Source organism: Pollicipes pollicipes, unplaced genomic scaffold, assembly GCF_011947565.3.
Source record: "Pollicipes pollicipes isolate AB1234 unplaced genomic scaffold, Ppol_2.1 Scaffold_4881;HRSCAF=5763_pilon_pilon_pilon, whole genome shotgun sequence".
Lineage (NCBI taxonomy): Eukaryota > Metazoa > Arthropoda > Thecostraca > Pollicipedomorpha > Pollicipedidae > Pollicipes > Pollicipes pollicipes.
This window is the reverse complement of record NW_023596576.1, coordinates 37,022,562-37,043,745: the sequence shown is the minus strand read 5'-3', so window position 1 is coordinate 37,043,745 and position 21,184 is coordinate 37,022,562. Positions and strand designations below refer to the sequence as shown.

Here is a 21,184-nt window from a genome sequence, read left to right as displayed (position 1 = left end):
GCAGTAAAATTGGGAAGGCCACTCCCATGTGCACTATGGGAAATTTTCGTAATTTAAGGGTGCGTTCCACGTTTACATGGGATTTTGAACTGAAATAGCCATCTTGAACATCAGTCGGTGCAGCTGTCAGCCCCGCCCCTCTTAAGATCTAGAACACTTCAGTTTCTGAGCTAACGCCCGTGACGATGTGCTGGCTTTTCGGGAAGACTGCTTCAAAGTCACCCAGGCACCCATGACGCAATTATAACATTATCCAAATCCTGTCATTCCATTAGCCTTCCGGCAATGGAGGCCAGGAAGGTATAATTGTCCAGTCGCTCATATTTGGCGTTCGTGCGCACTATGTTAAGATATAACGGCCGGCGATCGGCTCGCAGTCAACGTTGCGCAAGGCACGGTGACGTAATCAAGCAATGTCGTATTGAAGGTTATATTTACCTAACAAAGAAATTGTGCTGTCTTTAACAGTTTTTTACTTAAATGTATACCAATAGTTATAAGTGAGCTCATTTCATCATGTCTGATGCTCGCTTCAATAGCCTCGACCGTGGAACGTTCCCTTTAATGACGCATGCTGCAGCATTAATTTATGATGACACCGTGTTGCAGTGGTTGTCGCTCTTTAAAGCGCTTTCAAAAAAAAAAAATGTGTGACTCCTGAAGCTCACACAGGCGCCTGGATATGTTGGCAGTATATACACGGGCACGAACCGCCATCGCCGGCAATACGCGAGTGCATCAGCTTTAAAACTTGCCAACAGGCTGACAACCAGCCAGGCGCCGACTGTCTGGCTAGGAGCCTACGCCTGATGTCGTGTCTAACACTCGTCACGCCCGTACCGCACACCTGCGCGTCGCGCCCGGGCATCGCAGCGGCGCGGCGGCGACGGCCGGCGGTGCGGCCGGATCCGCACCCGCCCCTGCCGACGTGCTGCGCCGAGCACGGCGCCGCCACGGCCAGATACCGCCGCGCCGCCGCAGCGGCAGCACCGCCGTGCACGCGTACTGTCGGGCCGAGCCCGGCCGCCCACGGCAGAGCCGGAGCGAGACGGTCGCGCCGGCCACCATGGACGCCTGCCTCAGCCCCAGCCTGGAGGCAGGCCTCAGCCCTCTCGGCGACGAGGAGGTGAGTGCACGTGCGGGCGGCGCCGCTGCGCCACCAGGTGGGGGCGCCGTATTGATCACGGAGGAATGCAGCTGCTCAGCTGGCGGCCGCGCCGGGTCGGTGGCGTCGTTTTTCCCAGGGCGCCGGTCGATCGCTTCCGTCCCCGCCGCTGGAGGCGCTAATTAGGGGTGCCGCTGGCCGCGGCCTCACGGACACGGGTCCGGCGGTAACGATCCGCTCGGGGGCCGGCGCCGAAGACTTCCGGCTGCCCCCGGCTCCACCAGCCCGGCCGAGCTGCCACGCCACTGCTGTCTGATCAGACACGTTTTGGCGGGCGTCGTTCCCTGGCAGGCAGCACATGCTTCCCTGCTGCCACAGCTCGTCACGGACCGCTCCGGCGAATCGGTGGCGCTTCTGTCCTGGACGCCGCGGTGGCCGCGAAATGGCGCGCTATCAACCCGCCAAATTGCCACTCGCAGCGCCCGGAACCGGCCCATTACCGCAGCGCAGCGCGTTTTTTCCGCACGCCGTGCTGCGCGATCGCGGCTTGCGTTACAAAAACGGCGCAGTGCAGCGCCGGTGACCGACACGGCCTGCCTGGCCCCGGGCCGCGCGCGGAAGCCGTGCGGGGCGAGCGCCGCTGGCGGAGCCCATACAACATGATCCGGCCGGCTCGATATGCAGCCGACACGACATCCGCCGACGGCGGCCGCCGCTCGCTCTAATGGCAGGAAGTTTACCGGCTCAGCCATCTGACGAAATCCCGGTCGAGGGATGCTTGAACCGGAGCCACGGCGGCGGTGAGCCTGACGCGCCGGCGCCCGCTCGGGTCGAGCTCAGGTCGAGCTGTCTGCCGGCGTCCTAGGGCGACCGGCTGGAGACGGCAGCGCGGCGGACTGAGCGGCCACGGAGATCGCACCCCGCCCGAGCGGCCACCTGCGATTGGGAGCGGTGCCTCCTCTGCAGCGCGGCGTGCGTCGAGCTCTGGGAACTTGGGGCTTGCTCTTCGGTGTTCTTCGCTGAGAGAATTTGTACTGCGCGCTGGTACTGGAGGTCTGCAGTAGATTTCCAGCGCGGCTGAGGTTGCATAACGTGTTTATTATTATTATTATTGTCGTATTATTAGTATTATTGTTTGTGTTTATTATTATTATATATCATTATATCATTACTATTATTATATTGTATATTATTATTGGATGTCAGGTACCTTTACGGCTTACCGAATAAAATTAAGAGGTTGGCGTAATCGTTATCGCCCAGATAGCAATGCATTTTACAAGGGAGCAGCACATTTGTGCACGAAAGGCACGACCATGTTTGTTTGCCTAATCAGCAAAACATCTGGGTGGTGATGATGTTGACCTACCCGCTATAGGACAGATATATCTGCGATAGCCACACCAACTTTCTTCAAAATATACAAAACTTATTTTTATGCTTTGCGGTATGTTCATTCCAGCAGCTTCGCTACACCAACTTTCCCCAGCATTCTTCATCTACGGATATACCAGCGTATTTGCGTCAAACTCACTCATGCAATTTCCGCGCCCACATTCCGAGCCGACTCCACGGGACACCATAATACCCACGTGGCTCACGAAGCGTGGCGTTTCGATGGGCGGGAGCGCGGTGGCGCCGGCAGTGCCGTGTGCCCCGTTCCCATTGTCCTGAATCATCGGCGGCGGCGGCGGTGGGCCGACTCGGCCTGCAGCCGGGGTCGGGCGCCGGCTGCAGGCTGCAGGCGGCCGCCATGCCCCGCTGACGGCGCCGTGTCACCGCGCCCGCACGACTCAGACACGCCTCAGCTCACCGTGTCACGCCGCTGTCCGGCCTGCGTCACGGTGTCATGCCGCTGCCTGCCCAATGGCACGTCAGTGCCCGGGCGGGGTCTCGCCGGTGTCCGACCGGTGTCGCGGCTCTGAGCAGTATAATGCTGCTCTGGCCGGCTCCATTTCGCCATGCTGCTGGCACCATGCCGCTGTCTGGCCGGCGCCATGCTGCCATCTGGCCGGCGTCATGCCGCTGTCTGGCCAACGTCATGCCGCTGTCTGGCCGGCGTAATACCTCTGCCTGGATGGCATCATGCCGCTGTCTGGCCAGCGTCACGCCGCTATCTGGTCGACGTCATACTTCTGTCTGGACGGCATCATGTCGCTGTGTGGCCGGCATCATGCCGCTGTGTGGCCGGCGTCACGCCGCTGTCTGGACGGCGTCATATCTCTGTCGGTCGGCGTTGTGTTGCTGTCTGGCCTGCGTCATACCGCTGTCCGAACAGCATCGTACCGCTCTCTGAATGACGTTACATCGCTGTCTGACCAGTAACCCGTCGCTGCCCGGCCTTTATCTGGTCCCTGTCTGGCCGGTAACTCGCCAATGTCTGGCCGGTATCTCACCACTGGCTGTCACCTCGCCACTGCCTGGCCAGTATCTAGCCCGTGACTGTCTGGCTCTGGCTAGATATCGTCACGACACTCGCCAACTGGTCCTCATCAGTTGTTGGTCGGATACTGCAGCGGATGTGCCTGGCCCATGTTCTCTTCGTCTGCATCATATTTTTGCAGCATCGTGGTGATACTAATGTGCCAATATTGTCTCACATGCACGCATGCCAATAAGGCACCATCCTAGTCACAATGGCGTGCAGGTGCTGTCTGTTGTTTAAACCGGAGCTGCAAGAGCCCGTTTATTCGTTTACCATCACTTGTGCCGTGAGGTAATACGGAGTGCAAGATACCCGCCGACGCCTATCATACCTGATTGTTCAACGACAGACTAATTCAGGGTATTTTATGCTGTCCCCTGTGCTATTGATCCGCGCTCCCGGGCATAACTATAACTTCCAACCAGCCGTGTCGAAACCGTCTGGTTGCAAGTTTGCTCGGTTCTCGTCTTCCATCCCAATTAATTTCTTAAGCTCGGCCGCCGAGCGAGCGCTGACAAAGTCTCGGAAAGGTCGGCCCGCTCGGCCTCAGGCTGCGCTCGTCGCCGCTGCGGACGGCATTGATTGGAGCTGGGTGCCGCCGGGTGGAGCGGGCCACTCGGGAGGGCCCAGAGGCCATCAGCGGGAGCGAGCGGGGTCCGTCGTCCGCGGCAGTCTCGCCGGCCCGCCGGGAGGCACCACGGCCCGATGTCGACTCACCGGTGACCGTCCGGAGACGGCCGGGACGACCGCCAGCCGTGTTGCAGAGAGGTGAAGCCACGTAAGCGGCTGTCAGCTGGTGACGCGGACTGAACTGAAATAATACTACCATACCAAACGTATTTCCCAGACTTTGTTCATGTTCATGCTCATATTACTGATCAAAGAAGTTTGTAAATGATGTGATAAATACGTTCTAAATTATGCGTTCCAGCACCACACCATCGACAGACACAAATCTCCTCTGTCTCTCGTTGGAGGGCCCCAATCACCCCGATATTTGAGAAGAAACTGGGTTAAAATCAGAGAGCAAAGCAGAATGTTTTTGGTGTGTTTTGGCGCATGTTTAAACGTTCTCTCCTCGTTTGACTCCCTCAACTTATCTTACAACACTGCGCTCGTGGTACTATCTCATCAGCACGTTTCTAATGTGTTTTGTGGCCAAGCTATGGTATACATTACGAAGTCAGTCTCGTAAACGAAATCCTGGACCGAGCAATACATGGTAGCGGAGATTAGGCTACACAGACCAATACCCTTCCTCACATCGCTAATGTCGATCTGCAATATTTGTGTATGACTCATATGAGGCTATACTCACGGAAGACGCGAATAAAAACAAGTTAAAAAAGTCAGATGAGGCCTGGGACGCAGCCACTAGCAAGTGATGTGATTTGGGATTAGTGTGTCCAAGCTAAATTAGTGTTGATCTTCCTGCTAAGCATTCATGAATACACACATTCCAATGCATCGGTGATACAATTTTAGTATTTGTAATTAGGTGCGTGATTAAAAGACTCCGCTACGGGTCAAAAGTTGGGAAAGGTGGGACATACAGGCCTTCAAGTGTTTTTATTCCAATGCAACACCATTGGGGTAACGTAAAATCTGCAGAGTTGAGATGGGGGGGGGGGGGGAGGGGAGGGAAGGGCGGTGCTTACACTGTCTGTTCAGTATATCGTGTGACGGAGCACAAGGCATAATATAACGGGGCGCAAGGCAGGAGTACAACTGGTATAGTCCTTACATCTGCAGTCGCCATGCTCGTCTCACGCTGTGCAAGGCGCCTTGCCCGTCTTTGACCACCAGGTGTAAAGCTTTGACCACCAGGTGTAAAGCTTTGATCACCAGGTGTAAAGCTTTGACCACCAGGTGTAAAGCTCCAGACCACCAGGTGTAAAGCTCCACGATGGCTACCGTTGGTCAGAATGAGCTTCGCCTGACTGGAATCAGCTATGTATACCTCATCTGCTTTCGAGGATCATCAATTGACCACTGGGAGCCAATGCAATGCCGATCGATGGGTATCGCCGAGGGCATTTCCCCTGTCGGGGGAGGGGGGGGGGGAGGACTGACAGCAGCGTAATTTCACGCTTCAGCGCTCGATGCTCTTTCGGTCGTGACTAGTTCCTTTCCCCGCTGTTTGACATCGCGTGGGACCCAATGGGCCGCAAAGCTGGGCGTGCCGCCTGCTTGTGTCAGTACCGCAGTTTCCATTCAAGGTTGCATCCCCATTGGTGTTCGAAGTGAAGTGCAGTCGCGACATGACGTCATTTGTGACGTCATGGGTAATGAGCACTTGTACGTCGTCAACAATGGTAGACGACACATTATAGCGACGAAGCTGCTCCGTCAAACTCAACCCAACTTGACTTCTTATCTGTACTGATGTGGTATCGAAAAACCTGCGCTACAGATTCTGCCCCCTCCCCAACTTCCCTCCCCGGAGAGCTCCGGAACCAAGTGTCTGATTTCGATCGGCTCAAGTGTCATGCGATATGCTTCAACGAAATTTAAGTTATCAATCCCCACATCCAAGGGTTAGAGTAGAGGCCGTGGAAGAATCCCGGAGTTTTGAATCCGTCTTTAAAGGCAACAGTGACTATGCCCCTGCCTATGAGCCTTTCAGTGTGTCATGTGCTGTGTGCCATCGATCAGTGGTCACCTCTGAGTTAAAGTTACTGCGCACATGTACTTATTTTCATGGCACATTTGCGTGTCCCACGTCAGCTGGGAATATACGTGTCTTTCATACATTCAAAGCTAAAACGAAATAGCGTCTTAGACTTATGCATGGTGAATAAAGAGATGTAGTTTTCGAGGAAAGAAATTTATACCGCTTTTTCTGATTTAATTTTTATTTACCCGCTTGTTCCAAGAACATAATGAACCGGTTATGAGCTACTGGTGGCGCGCGGGTGCAACGGAATCCCGACCAATCGTTGGTAATGAAGCATTCGTCGAGCACGTTCGCCTCTCTGGGCCTTAGTCCTTTCCGCCCCAGTTCATATGGTAGCGGTTTTAGGAATGCCGGGTAGATATGCATGCTTAAAGGGAACGTTTCACATTTGAAGATGTCGGATCAAGCATCGGATATGCTGAAATAAGTCCATTTATAACTATGGGTATACTTTAAAGTGGAATGGGCTGCTTTTGACAACGCAATATCTCTGTCGAGTTAATATGTTCCGCAATACGTCATTATTCGATTACGTCATCGTACCTTGCACAACAAGGATTGAGAGCCAATTGGCGGCCGTCATGTCAGGAAATCGTGGTCACGAACGCCAGACATGAACGAATCGCCGATTATATTTTATTGGCCTTGATCGCCACGTGGCCAACAAAACGGCAGGATTAAAATACGTTATTGTGACGTCGTGGGTACCTTGGTGACCTTGAAATAGTCTCCCCGAAAAATCTGCACACCGTCGCTGGCATGCGGCTGGGAAAAAAAAGAAGGGCTTAGGTCTTAAAGAAACTGTTTCACATTTGATTATATCAAAGTAAGCATCAGATGTGATAAAACAAGCTCATTTATAAATATTGGTATACTTTTTAAGTGGAAAAGACTGTCTAGACAGCACAATTTCCTGTAAAGTAAATGTGTTCTTCAATGCGTCATTGTTTGATTACGTCATCATACCTTGTACAGCATTGATTGAGAGGCGATTGATCGCCGTTGTAGCTGAAAATCGCGTTCGCGAACACCAGGTATGAACGTCTCGACATGAACTGGCAGGATTTGAATGGCATTACTACGTCATGAATGTCAAGGTGACTGAAATACGCTCCCCAATTTACTTTTGTCCATATCCGCGGGGATATAACTCAGAAAATGGAGGGACTTGGATCTTTAGAAGAGTAGGATTGTGAACAGCACAGAACGGTCTTCAAGATGGCTATTTCAGTTCAAAACCTCATATCAATGTGGAACACTCCCTTTTGAAAGTGCGGGGCTATGAAATGCACAGAGTGATCTTCAATATGGCTATTTCAGTTAAAAGCACTACACAAGTCTAGATCACTCCTTAAATTGTCCCACTCTGTCATCTAGATGGCCTCGCCAGAGGTAAAGAGATACCTGGCAGTTTGGATAGCGTTCGGCTTTCAAAAGAACCTGTAGCTTAAAACATATTTTATTTTGCATATGATGACAACTTGGCATGAGAATAAGGAGGTCAGAGGAAGTGCGAAGTCAGCGGGAGGGGGCAGTGACCTGATGCCAACGGCAACGGTCTGTGCTTATCTCGGCGTCATTCGACCCTGATTATGCTGAAGCCTCGATCCCACGGGCGCGCTGTTTCCATGGTGGTTATCCCCCGGGTCAAAGGCATGGAAAATCTGTTCTATTTGGAAAAATACTACCTAGGAACTTGTGAGCCGCTATGCTAAGCTCGTGCGGTGGAAGACATCATTATTCTCGTCCCAACGTTGGTGTAACAGTAACTGCATTTTGGTTGTTTGCTAGCCTGCTACTGATCAGACATTAGCATGTCCTATCAGTCACTTGTGCGACGTTAACTGGCTGCAACATAGCTACACTGCAACAACTTATCTGTGTTATATGCAACTTAACTGCCACCAGCCCGTGCAGCTAAACTGTACTGACTGCCGTCAGCCTGTTGATATGTTTGTCATGAGATGGGTCTGACCCACGTCCCATGCCTCACTTGTCTGCGTGCCTCCCTGATCACCAGCCGGGACGGCCTCCGCCCAGGCCGGTCAGGCTTCAGGTAAAGGGAGTGCTCCACATATGTATAGAGTTTTGAACTGAAAAAGCCATATTAAAGACTTTTCGGTGCAGTTCACAGCCCTGCCCTTCTTAAGATCCAAGCCCCTCTGGTTTCTGAGCCATAGGCCCGCGAAGATGAGCAGGGTATTTCTGGGAGAGTCGTTAGCTTTAAATCAATGTTACACAAGGTAGGATAACATAATCAAACAGTGACATAGTGAGGAACATGTTTTTTAAAGAGAAATTGTATTGTTGTTGAGAGCAGTGTTTTCACTTACAAGTATATCAACAGCTACAAGAAACCTTTTTCATCATATCTGATGCTTGTTCCGATGTTCATTGAAATGTATCGATAGTGTTTGCGTTCGGGACAACCGGCAATGTGCTGCTAGTTTTATGTCTAGCTTAAAAATCTTACAAGGAAGATGTTTGGAAGCTAAACACACAATACCCGTCGACAAAAAGGTATGACTTGGATGCAGTCACTGAGCGATTTCACCAGCAACCTGCCCACTGGAGCTACGATAACTGTTCCATGCCATCACACACCCTTTTTTTGGTAAATAAATTTCTGCCATACTTTACACAACAGATGCATTGGTAGCCGTAGTTCTGCAAGTAGAAGTGGCAAAACGGCGGAACAGGTATGCTTTGGGGATTCAGCATGCAAACACATTTGCCTTTGCTGCTAGATGTTTACTGGGTTGTCTCACTGCACTGTCTTTTTGGATGATGGCACAAAGGGCCATTTCTTTCAAGCAAGCCTTTGCTGGCGTGTACCAGAACACGCAATTTACAGACTTCCTGCTGGAACGTTTTAAGTCCCATAACCACTAAAAGAGAAGCTGCCGTGCTGGGTGAGGCGGTCTCTCATATTTGCGCTGCGGGTCGGGGCGAGTTTTCTACATCTGGGACGTGGTAGCACTAATCTACTCCTGTCCGGGTGGCGCCCCCCTGAGAGATTTTCTCGTCTTCGTGGGGAGCAAAGGTTGCTCTTTAAATGTCATCAATGCTGGCACCTAATTATCGTTGGATGTTTTTGGTACTGTGAGCTCTGTGATGGGGACATTTCTTACAACGTATGCAGAACACATAAGGACAGCCTTTAACTTTCATATTGGAAAGAAAATCGCTCGTCTCATTTAGAGCACAGTATTGAGAACAGCGACAACGTACATGTTTCTGTGTTAACGGGAAACTACCTTATCAGGTTTAACCATGTCATGCCGAATGATAGGCACGCTTTATGGCTAATGTCATAAAGATGGGCGATGCCTAGTCACCATAAAATGATAGCCCACCGTTGCGCCTGCTCCCGGAAAGGCCTGTAACGACTGCAGGTGTCGCCCCACCGACACCGCAGTGCCGTATCCTGCCGTCGCAGTGCCAAGCCATTGCCACTGCAGGCAAAAAGACAGGGCAGGAGTGTCGTAATTGGTGGCCATTGCAGGCGAGAGGACACCGTATCGTCGTTTGGCCATGGTCTGGTCGTCATTAGCATATCTGAGGCGGGCGGTTACGCTAATGCGCTCACTGCACGCTGTGGATTTTTACGCGCGGGGTCTAAAGATCCCTCAGCTTTAAAACGCATTCATAACATACGTTATCAATCGTATTGATTGTAAGGAGCTCGTTTGGAGCATCACGGCTGTGTCACATGAGGATGGCGATGAATCGTTACGGGCAAGGAACATCATTCGCAACTTGTAGACAGTGGGTCAGGGCACTGACGTCGGGCTGTGGGATCCGTTCAGATTAAGGGCTGGCGTGAACATTGCATCACATGCATATATTTCCTTCTGGAAACAAGTGTGCACACTAATGCTTACCCCGGGTGGCGTCCTTAGGATATCAGGTCCCTCTGTTCGTCAGTTGTCAGTTAAGTTCAATGACGTGTTTGCTTCAGTGGCGTTGAGCTCAAATTTCTCGTGAACTCTGAGGTAGCGGTGTGGTAGCGTTGTAACCACAATACGAACGGGACTACTGTTTTCTTCAATCTGCTATAGACCAAGCGTTTTGCCCTCATGAGGCTACACAGTTAGACTAGTACTGATACGAGCCGTACCTGCTACCGACCCCTTCTAATTGCTTGGCGGCCAGGTATGGTGAGTGTCACCGTCCAGGATTTGAAAAGAGCATCCTTTCCGCCTTATACCATGCTCTGCTTCTACCCCTCTCCACCCTTGCTCCTAGCCTCCCCCTCCCTTTCCACTTTTTCGGTCCTCCCTTCCTACATCTCCGCGTGTCCCTCCTTCCCAGCGTCCCCGTCCGGTCTGCCCGTCTTGTCATGCTCCTCGGCTCTCCGTGCGGCCCTTCTTGCTTGTGAATACGCCCGTCCGTCCGCGCCTCCCAATGCTGCCTGCCTGCCGTGCTCCCTGGCTCCCCGTGCGACCCTCGTTGCCCGCGAGCCTGTGAATACGCCCGTCCGCGCCCCCCAATGCTGCCTGCCTGCCGTGCTCCCTGGCTTCCCGTGCGACCCCCGTTGCCCGCGAGCCTTGTGAATACGCCCGTCCGTCCGCGCCCCCCAATGCTGCCTGCCTGCCGTGCTCCCTGGCTTCCCGTGCGACCCTCGTTGCCCGCGAGCCTTGTGAATACGCCCGTCCGTCCGCGCCTCCCAATGCTGCCTGCCTGCCGTGCTCCCTGGCTTCCCGTGCGACCCTCGTTGCCCGCGAGCCTTGTGAATACGCCCGTCCGTCCGCGCCTCCCAATGCTGCCTGCCTGCCGTGCTCCCTGGCTTCCCGTGCGAACCCTCGTTGCCTGCGAGCCTGTCCGTGCCCGGCTGCGGAGGCGGCCTCTCCGCCGTCCGCAGCTGCGAGCGGCTCGCTGGGGGACTGGAGGCGGCACAGGTAGCGGCTATTGATCGCCCAGCGGCCGTCCGTCAGCCGACAGAGCGCCGGCCCGTGCCTGGGACGGACGTCCTGGTCAGAGGCCGGCCCGACTGGGCGTGCCCAGTGACAAAACCCGTACCGAAACATGGGCACCACTCATGCCTAGGATACAGTGCACATAATGGGACTTCGGTGCACGACATGTTCTGTGACGAGGATGACCCTTTCGTGCACGAGTTCATTTCGTACGAGAAACTCGAGCCCTCAGCGAACGCCAGCTGAGCGTGATTCCCCAAAGGCACAACGGACCATCCACTCCGTCCCACCCATAATCACGTGACCGGCTGAGCCTGTCGGCTGCGGCTGGGGGCGGCCGGTCCCGTGACTGCCGCAGGCGCGGGCCGGCGGCTGCGGTGGCGCGGCACGGGCGCGTGCGTGCGGAGTCTGCCCGGGGCGGGGGCGGCCTGTGACGAGGTGCGCCGGTGGGGCCCGGGGCCGACGATTACCGTGCGGGCAGCACGCGACGCCGTGCCGCCCGGCCACCCCGCTTCCTGGCATTGTGCCGTCACCCCCTGCTCAACCTCTTCGTGCGAGAGGCGGGGTGCAGGCTGCCAGTGTAGTCATGCAGCGGGCTGGTGAAAACCATTGGCTGCCAAAAGGCAAAGAGTTCGCTTGCACAAGCCGCCTCCGTCGGAGGAGTCTATGGTTCGAGGATTTTTTTATTGAGACAGGTTGTGAGTCGAGCTTTCGAGCTTTGAAGCAGGGTTTGCCGCAAACATTGATCCAACTCGAGGGATGTCTGGACACATAATGATGTCTACCACGCAATCATTACATCCTGTGACTATATTGTTTTGTTCTTACTAGTTTGATCCGTGTTATTTTAAGGAAGCGAGGGCAACCGAATCATCCAATATTCCAGCCATTACCTTGCTTGGTCTGTGTTGCTCGGCTGCGTGCTCGGTATGTCATTGATGTCACCGTGCCATTATTCATTGTAGGTTTTCCGGAAGTCATATACGCGTATGGAGCGTCCTAAATAGTCCCTGTTTTCCGGCACCGTTACATGCCCTTGTTCGCCGGCCAATGTCAACCCAATGCCAAAGCCAGCGTCCGTTCCGGGAGCTCGTTGGTTAGGGCGTATGTCGTTCGATCCATCCACCCGTGGCGTCATGGGTTGTAGTCAAACCATGCGCTCACCATTCGCCACTGACTGGGATGACATACGGGATAGCAGCGCCGGCCGCACTGAAGGCCAGGTGGCGTCAGAGAGTTGGACGGACCGTGCCTGATGTGTTGCGTTTAACTTCCACCACAATATTTGCCGTTGACCTGGCATTGCGCGATCGGATGATGGCTCGATCGCGATCACATGATGGCTCGATGGCGATCGGATGATAGTGGATGATGGATTAAGCAGTAAGCATTGGTTACCGTGGGTGCTGGTCCCAGATATAAATTCAATCAATTGGTTTGGTTCACTCGCCGCCACTCTTCCAGACCCGTGTTCACCACCACTCTTCCAGGTCCGTGTTCACCACCACTCTTCCAGGCCCGTGCTCACCATCATCCTTCCAGGTCTGTGCTCGCTACCATCCTTCCAGGCCCGTGCTAGTCAACACCCTCCCAGGACGTGCTCACGAACACTCTTCTAGACCCGCGTTTTCACCACCCTTCGAGGCCCGTGCTCTCGCCGTCTCTTTCCGGGCGCGTATTTACCGCCGTACTCCGACATCCTCCTTCCCCCTCCCACTCCCCCCGCCTCCACCTGTGCCCGACGCCCATGCCGATGAGACCCATCGCCGTCGCCACTAGTTTGATAGCCCCACCAGCCCCAAATGTCACGTGCCCGGCTTATAGGTCATCGTGAGTTTTCAATAAGTGGCGGACCGACCGGCCGCCGGAACCAATGGCAGCGGCGCGGCGCCCACGGGCCGTAGACTGGTGCGTCGTCCACGGGCCGTAGACTGGTGCGGCGCCCACGGGCCCTAGACTGGTGCGTCGTCCACGGGCCGTAGACTGGTGCGTCGTCCACGGGCCGTAGACTGGTGCGGCGCCCACGGGCCGTAGACTGGTGCGGCGCCCACGGCCCCTAGACTGGTGCGTCGCCCACAGGCCGTAGACTGGTGCGTAGTCCACGGGCCGTAGACTGGCGTATCGTCCGCGGACCGTGGACTGGTGCATCGGCCACAGACTGTGGACGGGTGCATCGTTCACGGGCCGTAGGCTGGCGTATCGTCCGCGGACCGTAGACTGGTGCATCGGTCACAGACTGGACTGGTGCATCGTCCACGGGCCGTAGACTGGTGCGTCGTCCACGGGCCGTAGACTGGTGCATCGCCCACGGGCCGTAGACTGGTGCATCGTCCATGGGCCGTAGACTGGCGTATCGTCCGCGGACCATAGACTGGTGCATCGTCCATGGGCCGGACTGGTGCATCGCCCACGGGCCGCAGACTGGTGCATCGTCCATGGGCCGTAGACTGGCGTATCGTCCGCGGACCGTGGATTGGTGCATCGGTCACAAACTGTGGACGAGTGCGTCGTTCACCGGCTGTGGACTGGTGCATCGCTCACAGGCTGTGGACTGGTGCGTCGTCCACGGGCCGTAGACTGGTGCATCGTCCATAGACAGTGGACTGGTACGTCGTCCGCGGACCGTGGATTGGTGCGCGGCTGCAAGTGGCACAGGCAAGAGGGATGCACAGGGGGAACGTGGCCCCTCCCTAGGTCCCGAAAGACTGGCCGGAGGTTGTATTAAGGACCATCGGAAGACGCGTCGGCCGCAGCCCCGCGGGCGGCCAGTGTTCGCCGCTCTGGCCCCGGAGAGTGGTCAGAGATCGGAGGTCCTCGTGTTCCGGTTATCAATCACCGCCGGCCGCCTGTTTGCTCTGGGCAATAGGATCACGGTATTGACCGGCACGCCCGGGCGTCCAGCCGCACTGCCAGCACGGACACCCCAAGAGCTCGTCGTCACTGGCTCTTGTGGAAGCAGTCTCACTTTGGCAGTTGCTATGAGCGACTTGATCGAGGTGTAGACAGGAATGAAGACAACTTTACTCGACCGAACACATTTTGGGTATTTGCTGCTAGATACCTAACGGCATGCAAGTTCAACTGCGATCATTAAACACCATCTGTCCCCAATCGCGTTAATGTGAAATGACAGATCACCTCATTTTGAGACAATTACGAAATTATTTGGTTTCCCCAATGCAATAAATTCCCGGTGCAGACGTGCAGTGTGTCCAACACGTGTCCAGTGTTCGCTGACACATAGTGATGAGGGACGGCAGCAGCGCTGGGACCGGAAGCACAAGGGATCCTTCCTTCGGGCTAGGTGCCGGCCCATCGTCGGCGGCCCGACGGCACCGGCGAGCGTGGTAGCTGGCCACTGACGGCGCCGATACCTGTCGCCCCCGGCGGCCGCCGGCACCGACGACGGCGAAGCCCCGCGGTCTCCGTCGGTAATGACGGCCCGCCGCATCGACGGACGGCGCGGTGGCGCCGCGTTGGGAGGGGTGCGCGCCGGCCGTTCCGCACCGGTCCCGGTCGACGGCGCCGACTGCAGCTGTACGGCGAGCCGTAGTCCGTACAGGAATTGTCGCCGGTGATAGTCCTCCGCCCTTCGACACCGTACAGCCGGATCGGTGTCATGGTCGTTGACAATAACTGCTTAAAAGTCTTGGAAAGTGGCGAGACAAGGCCTGGAAATCTTCTGTGTGAAGTATCACCTAAACCTACTGAACTTCCAAGCAAGTTCGATGGAACTCAAAGCATCTCGCGTCACCAGCTGTATTATAGCGCCTAACGTTGACACTCCACCCAGGGTATATACCGGGCTATTCGCCTAGTCTATTGACTTGGGCCCCAGCACACCAAAGCGCCGGTCTGTGGCGTGCCATGCTGCACACAGCGCCACGGCCCAGCCCATTGTTGGGCGGCCGCCACGGCGCGCCGCGCTGTGGCGGCCTCGACTGGGGGCCGGCGCGCCGCCCGCCCGCTGACCGCGCCGCCGGCCAGCCGTCGCCGCTGGCCGGCCCGCCGCACCGCACGGTGAAATGGAAATGCAGCGGTCGGGGTGAAATCAGTGGCGGCTGGCCCGGCGCTGTCGGTCCACTGAGCCGACGCGGCGAGGAGCTGCGGGTCGCCGCGAACGGATGTCCGCCTCATTTGACTCAAACTCGGGCTGGGCCGGGACAGCGCGGAGCGGAGACCGGACTGGAGGGGGGAGGGAGGAGGGGCATGAAATCCGATCCGATGCGATCGGATAAGTAGGGCTTGATATGTCTGGGGCCAGACTCGGAGCCGACCCAGACACATTCAGACAGACGCTGAACCAAATCATGGCGTGCGATCCGTCAGGACGACGCGTGCAGACACGGCCCCAGGCGCCACTGACCACTGATGCCACTGTCGGGCGCCACCCGTCGTCCGCCGCTCGGGCAGTGTCCGGGTCCCAGGCGCCACTGACCACTGATGCCACTGTCGGGCGCCACCCGTCGTCCGCCGCTCGGGCAGTGTCGGGTCCCAGGCGCCACTGACCACTGATGCCACTGTCGGGCGCCACCCGTCGTCCGCCGCTCGGGCAGTGTCGGGTCCCAGGCGCCTGTTGACGCTCCCGCTCTCAAGATGTGCCGGTGCATTAGCTGGTCTGGAACGGATCCGATGCGGTCCGATCACGGAGCACGGGGAGCGTCGGCACCTGGCCCCACCTGCGACTGCAATTCCATCCAGTGCTCCCCTCGTTCGCTCCGGACGAGCTGCTCGAGCGCGTCGCCTGTTCATACTCGGAGAGCCAAGCGCTGACCTTTCTCCCCCAAGCTGAGATGGCCTTAAAGACAAACCTTTGCACGGTGGTTGTTGCCGCAATGAAGCGAATTCTGCGCGACGACTGCGTCAACAGGGAGGACGGGCGGCGCTGGTGTCGCTGGAGCCCTTCACGGAGCCCCTCGCAGTTCTGAAATCTATGGGAGCCACGAAACCGCGGAGTCTGCGTGCAAACGCGGGGTCGGTGGGGCGCTAATGACGGCGAACTTGAGCTGGGAGAATGGGTGAGGAGTCACAGGCAGGGCCTGAGCTGAGGGGACGGTGTGGAGTCACTGACAAGGCTTGAGCTGGGAACACAGGCGTGGAGTTACAGGCACGATCTGAGCTGGGTGTCGTGACTCCACGGTTGTAGAGTCACAGACAGGGCTTGAGCTGGGAGGACGGGTGTACAGTCATGGGCAGGGCCTTGCTGGCGGGGCTGGCCGGCGGCGATCCACAAGCGCAGCCCGTTGCATCCCACACAGGTGCCCGGACTGTGCAGCGTCCGCGCGTCGTCGGACACGCCCACCGCCGTGTGGCGCGCCTTCCTGTCGGGTCGGCCCCGGTGCCGGCAGACTCGCACGGTGGAGTGGCTGGGCGCTCGCCGGCTAGAGTAAGCAGCGCTCCCGTTAGTCGAACTTTCCTTGCCGTGTGATTATTGTCGGAACAGCATGCAGAATAAGGAAACCCAACGACCACAGCCCGCATTGTTCGCCGCTGTGTGAGTTAGAGGAATGCTTTCTTGACAGATGTTTGAATTTGCAAGCCCTCTCGCTTGCATAAGGTTACATTGTATAAATTTACTAACTTTACCTCAGAAATCAAATCCCAAAACCAAAACACCAAAGCGCGTGAATGCACCGTGCCGCCAGAGTGCCCTGTTTACTTGGGTGCAGCCGCAGCACGTCGCTGACGCCGGCGAACGTTTCAACCCAGCGCTGGTTCACAATCGGAGCACGCTCGGGAGTCCAGATCTCGGAAACCCAAGTCGACGTGGTCTTGATCGCTACACGCGTGAGCTGTTCTCGTGACAAGGGCGAAAGATCCATACGTCGAGAGCACCGTTGCGTCAGTAATCACCACATATTGTCTTGCTAGCAGTACAGTTATATTGATGTCATCCTCATGGGGTCTGTAATATTATCTGCTTTCAATAAACAGCGGCACGAATTACGGCACGCCATTCAGCACAGCACAAATATTCCCGGATTCCATTGTCTATCGCTGGTCTCTCTGAACTCCACGTGCCCGGCACTAAGTCTAGCATCACACTTTATTATATGAACATTTATGCTTCCGGCGACAAACGCAGCATTCTACGTCCACGTATTTCAAAATACGCAGAGCTTGCTGATCTGGCAAACACTGACCGAGCACCGTGCCGACGTGTCGCCGTAGCATTGCAGCGTCAGAGCGACGGCGCTGGCACGGCTCAGTTGGGCCGTCACCGCGCCCGCGCGTCACGTAGCATTGCGATGTCACAGCGACGGCGCTGGCACGGCTCAGTTGGGCCGTCACCGCGCCCGCGCGTCACGTAGCATTGCGATGTCACAGCGACGGCGCTGGCACGGCTCAGTTGGGCCGTCACCGCGCCCGCGTGTCGCCGTAGCATTGCAATGTCACAGCGACGGCGCTGGCACGGCTCAGTTGGACTGCCATCTAGGTCGGGATGGTTGACAGCCGAGTGCCACTTCAGCAGTAAGGCTTCGTGCACAATGAATGCAAAATGGACCGCGCAACGTGCATAATGAGTCACCATGAACCGACGTCGACATTGTTTTTTTTCTTCCCAACTTGAGCACAGAAACTGCCCGCACACAAATATATGTTGCTTGCTGGGCAAGGTGTATAGATCCTGTGCGTGTTGTGTTGCAAAAGTGAAATTAGCTTACTTTGATCATCGACATCGCGACTGTCACATTAATTGGTCAACAGCGGCCAAAACTAGAGTCTGCTATCTGACAAAATGACTGTTCATATGGCAGCACTCACCATCCTCCATTTCCACGCTCGGTTGTTCGTCCCGGCTCAGCGCTTGGTTGCACATGATGTCAATGCACTAATGTGTTCATTGACGTGGTGTTCTCTGCTGTCAATAGCTGGCGCTTAGTGAGAGCGACGGCGGGCAGATAATGGCTTGGTTAGTAGGGCAAATGTGTTGTTATCGCCAAATCCTGGCATGATGCGAAGTCACACTTCTGTTATAAAGTGTATTTCTCGTTGCTAGCTAGCCGCGACCATGGGCTTGGTGGTTACAGTGGTACCATGCTGTGTATGTGAGGCGATTTACACAAATAACAGCAAAGTTCGCACAACCTAGGATTGTCTGCACAGTTGCCGTGTTTGGAAAAATTAGTTCAGTGCTTCCCACGCGTTTTTCATCATGCGACAATAGCCAGCCGGGTAATTTAGGCCCATTGTTAAGAACTTAACCAAAATGAGATCAACAACATGCGTGCTGAAAATCATAAACATACCTCCATTGCGTAAAAAAGTAACGTTAATCCACATCCCCACAGTGCCGCCTTAAGCCAGCGCGGACCTAGTCACGCTCGTTCAGTCATGCGCACAGCACTGTTGTTAACCCAGTTTTGGGTTCGGCATTTCACGGGACAAAACTGTGCAACTACATTTGCAATGTACGATATCATTGCGTCAATTTGTGCGGAAAGCATGGAATATGCATTGTGGAAGTGGCATTGGCGAAGTCGTAGAAATTGCGTTTGAAGTTAATTGCATTGAAGCACTTCATGCTACACGCTTTGAACCTCGCTTTAATGAATAACCCGGCCGTGCCTAAATACCCATGCACATGCCTGGATAAACTGCAAGCATTGAACTCCAATGCAAAGCAGGAATCCGAAATTTGACGCCTTCTTTGCGTAAAAAATCCAACTCTTATCGCACGAAGCCACCTCCTTCGTCACCTTTTTTAAAAGCAAGCGTGAGCTGCTATGTCTGCAACCAAAGCGTATTGGGCTATATCTACTTGTTGAAAGCTTTCAAAGATCTGTATGACCGCTCTAGTATGGGAAACAGGGTGTAACGCGCTGCCCCCCCCCCCCCCCCCCCCCCCCTCCGCCCTCATTTTCTGTGGTAGCTGTGGAAGTCATGGTCCTCGCCAGGGGGGCACATTCTTAAAGCCGTTAGGAGGGAGCAGGTAAGGTTGATCTAATCTACCTTGAAACTCTTATTTTCCATCGGGCTTTGGCCATGTAATTTGCGTGCCCACTGTCAAAATAAAAAACGGCTTTTCAATTTTTGGCTGGTTCCCACAATTTTTTGACGCTGAGTAATGGCATACCATTTGGGGCCGATGTGAAGTTGCCTTGCTTGCAGTTACCTTAGAATATGGTGAACCTCAACGAAAAAAAAAATCCTAGGATATCGAATGTGACCGGTGAACAACGAAAATAGATATTGGCTTTCGTTCATCTACGGTGACTGGAAGCGTAAAAAGAGGGCGTTCAAAATATATTTTTCACCCTTTCATGTCCATCTTTCGGGAAATGGTCAAAATTGACATAGCGCGTTCAGATGTTTGGTACCTGACCACCCCTTTGAAATAAACGCTTTCTCAGTGGTGACTTAGCACGATTCCCAGTGTTGCTTACGTTTCAAAGGAATCGTTCCAAGTTCTGGCGCTGAAGTTGTCCCATCAGTATTCTGCCTGCCATGTATTGCGACCACCTGCGCCACGGTCTGTCCCCGCATTTCGCCATGAACCGCATTACAATTCCGCACGAGTTCGGGTGACTGGGTTTCCGCCGACGGCCGACTCGGACTCGAAGCAGGGTCCTGAGGCGAGCTGGTGCCACACTTCCCTTACCAGCGCTGGGCAGCACTGCTGGCCGGACAGGTCAGCTATGTGCTACTGCGGACCGATTGGGGAGTCTCTGTGTGAGCATAAACGTGACAACGGACCTTAAGTCGACCACGCTCCTGCATGAAAGCTCATTGAATCATGTTTTCTCAGAATACAGCCGATGCGCGATATCGCTGACCGGCTGTTCACATGGACATTATTTGGCTATTATCATGCAACAAGCTGCATCTGTCGATTATAGTCTCGCGCTGCAGTGTGCGTGCCCGGCAGAGACCTAGTGTGGGTGGTGCCCCCTGGCCGCGGCCTGCGGGGCGCGCCAGACTCTTCGGCCGTTCGCCTGCTCGGCCGCGCTCCAGCGGCGCGCTCGCCGTCGCCCGGTCCGACCGGCGAGCGCCGCCGCTCGTGACGCCCTGCACCGCCTGGATGCAGCTGGCTGGCCAAGCCGAACCGCCGGCGGCGCGCGCTGGGCCGTCGGCAACGCTCCCGCTCGGCAGCATGCTTCTCACCGCCTTCTCTTGAGCTCTTCATCTTTGTTCAGCTGCTGGTACTCAGAAAACTGAAGTTCGCTCCTGGTCCTCATCCTTGGAAGGCCGGCAGCGCGCACGGCGCGGTTGCTGCTATTCTATCCAGAAATGTGCCCGCGGCTTGTGGCTACACAAAGACAAGTATGGGCGGAATGTAACTGGAGTGTGCGGGGTTTGACAGCCAAACGTGCGGGCAATGAAGAGTCCGCCAAAAAGCAACCAAACTGGAAGGCCAATGTAACCTCCAACGACGTTGACGTCGATATTTTTCGCCAGGATAGCCTTAGCCCTGGCTTGGTGCGACGAGAGGCAGTTAGTGACACCGTTATCTTTTTGTTTAGGTTGAGTTAGGGAACCTGATTGCGCTTTTGCTGACGCAGCTTTCGTTCGTTTCTGTTGTTGCTCATGGCAACGAGGCCTGTGACTAGTGCGCAAATCGCAAACATCGCGTTCTTCCCATCATTCTGGAGATGGACTTTTCTGGCGGGTCTCGGAACTAGTGTTTTTCACATCTCTAGCTAGCTCCCATCTAGAGCTATGAACACACCTATCCCTAACTTTAAGTCGATTCAGGTGTGGTTGCAACTCAATCTGATTAAGCAGTAGCCCAGGCATAAACTGGCAATCTTACAAGTTCGAAGTTCGCCGAGGACCAATCATGACTGCAGATCGCTCGGTATGAGTGACTCACTCTGTGACTTATTCTTGCTCGTGCCGGGTGAGGCAGCCATGGCTAGGCGATGTACAGTGCCGTTGCGATATTCTTCTGCGATAAAACTTGCTGCAGATGAGTTAACATTTGAGTTGTTATCTGACGTATCATCATCCTTTCCAGGTGAGTGGTACATGCGCAGTTCCATCCCGCGATACCGCACCTGTCGGAGAGTCAGTGTCACAACATTGGCCGTTAGAGGTCTGCTGTTGCGTAAGTATCT

General features: G+C 55.1%; 1 protein-coding gene across 1 annotated transcript in view; it reads left to right on the top strand.

Moving 5' to 3' along the window:
* The first annotated feature begins 1,013 nt into the window (after positions 1-1,013).
* The window catches only part of LOC119101180 (protein couch potato), a 37,986-nt gene continuing 17,815 nt past the window's right edge, over positions 1,014-21,184 (top strand). Inside the window, exon 1 of the mRNA XM_037224459.1 lies at positions 1,014-1,126. Coding sequence (XP_037080354.1) covers positions 1,067-1,126 — 60 coding nt within the window. The 5' untranslated portion in view covers positions 1,014-1,066. The remainder of the gene's footprint in view (positions 1,127-21,184) is intronic.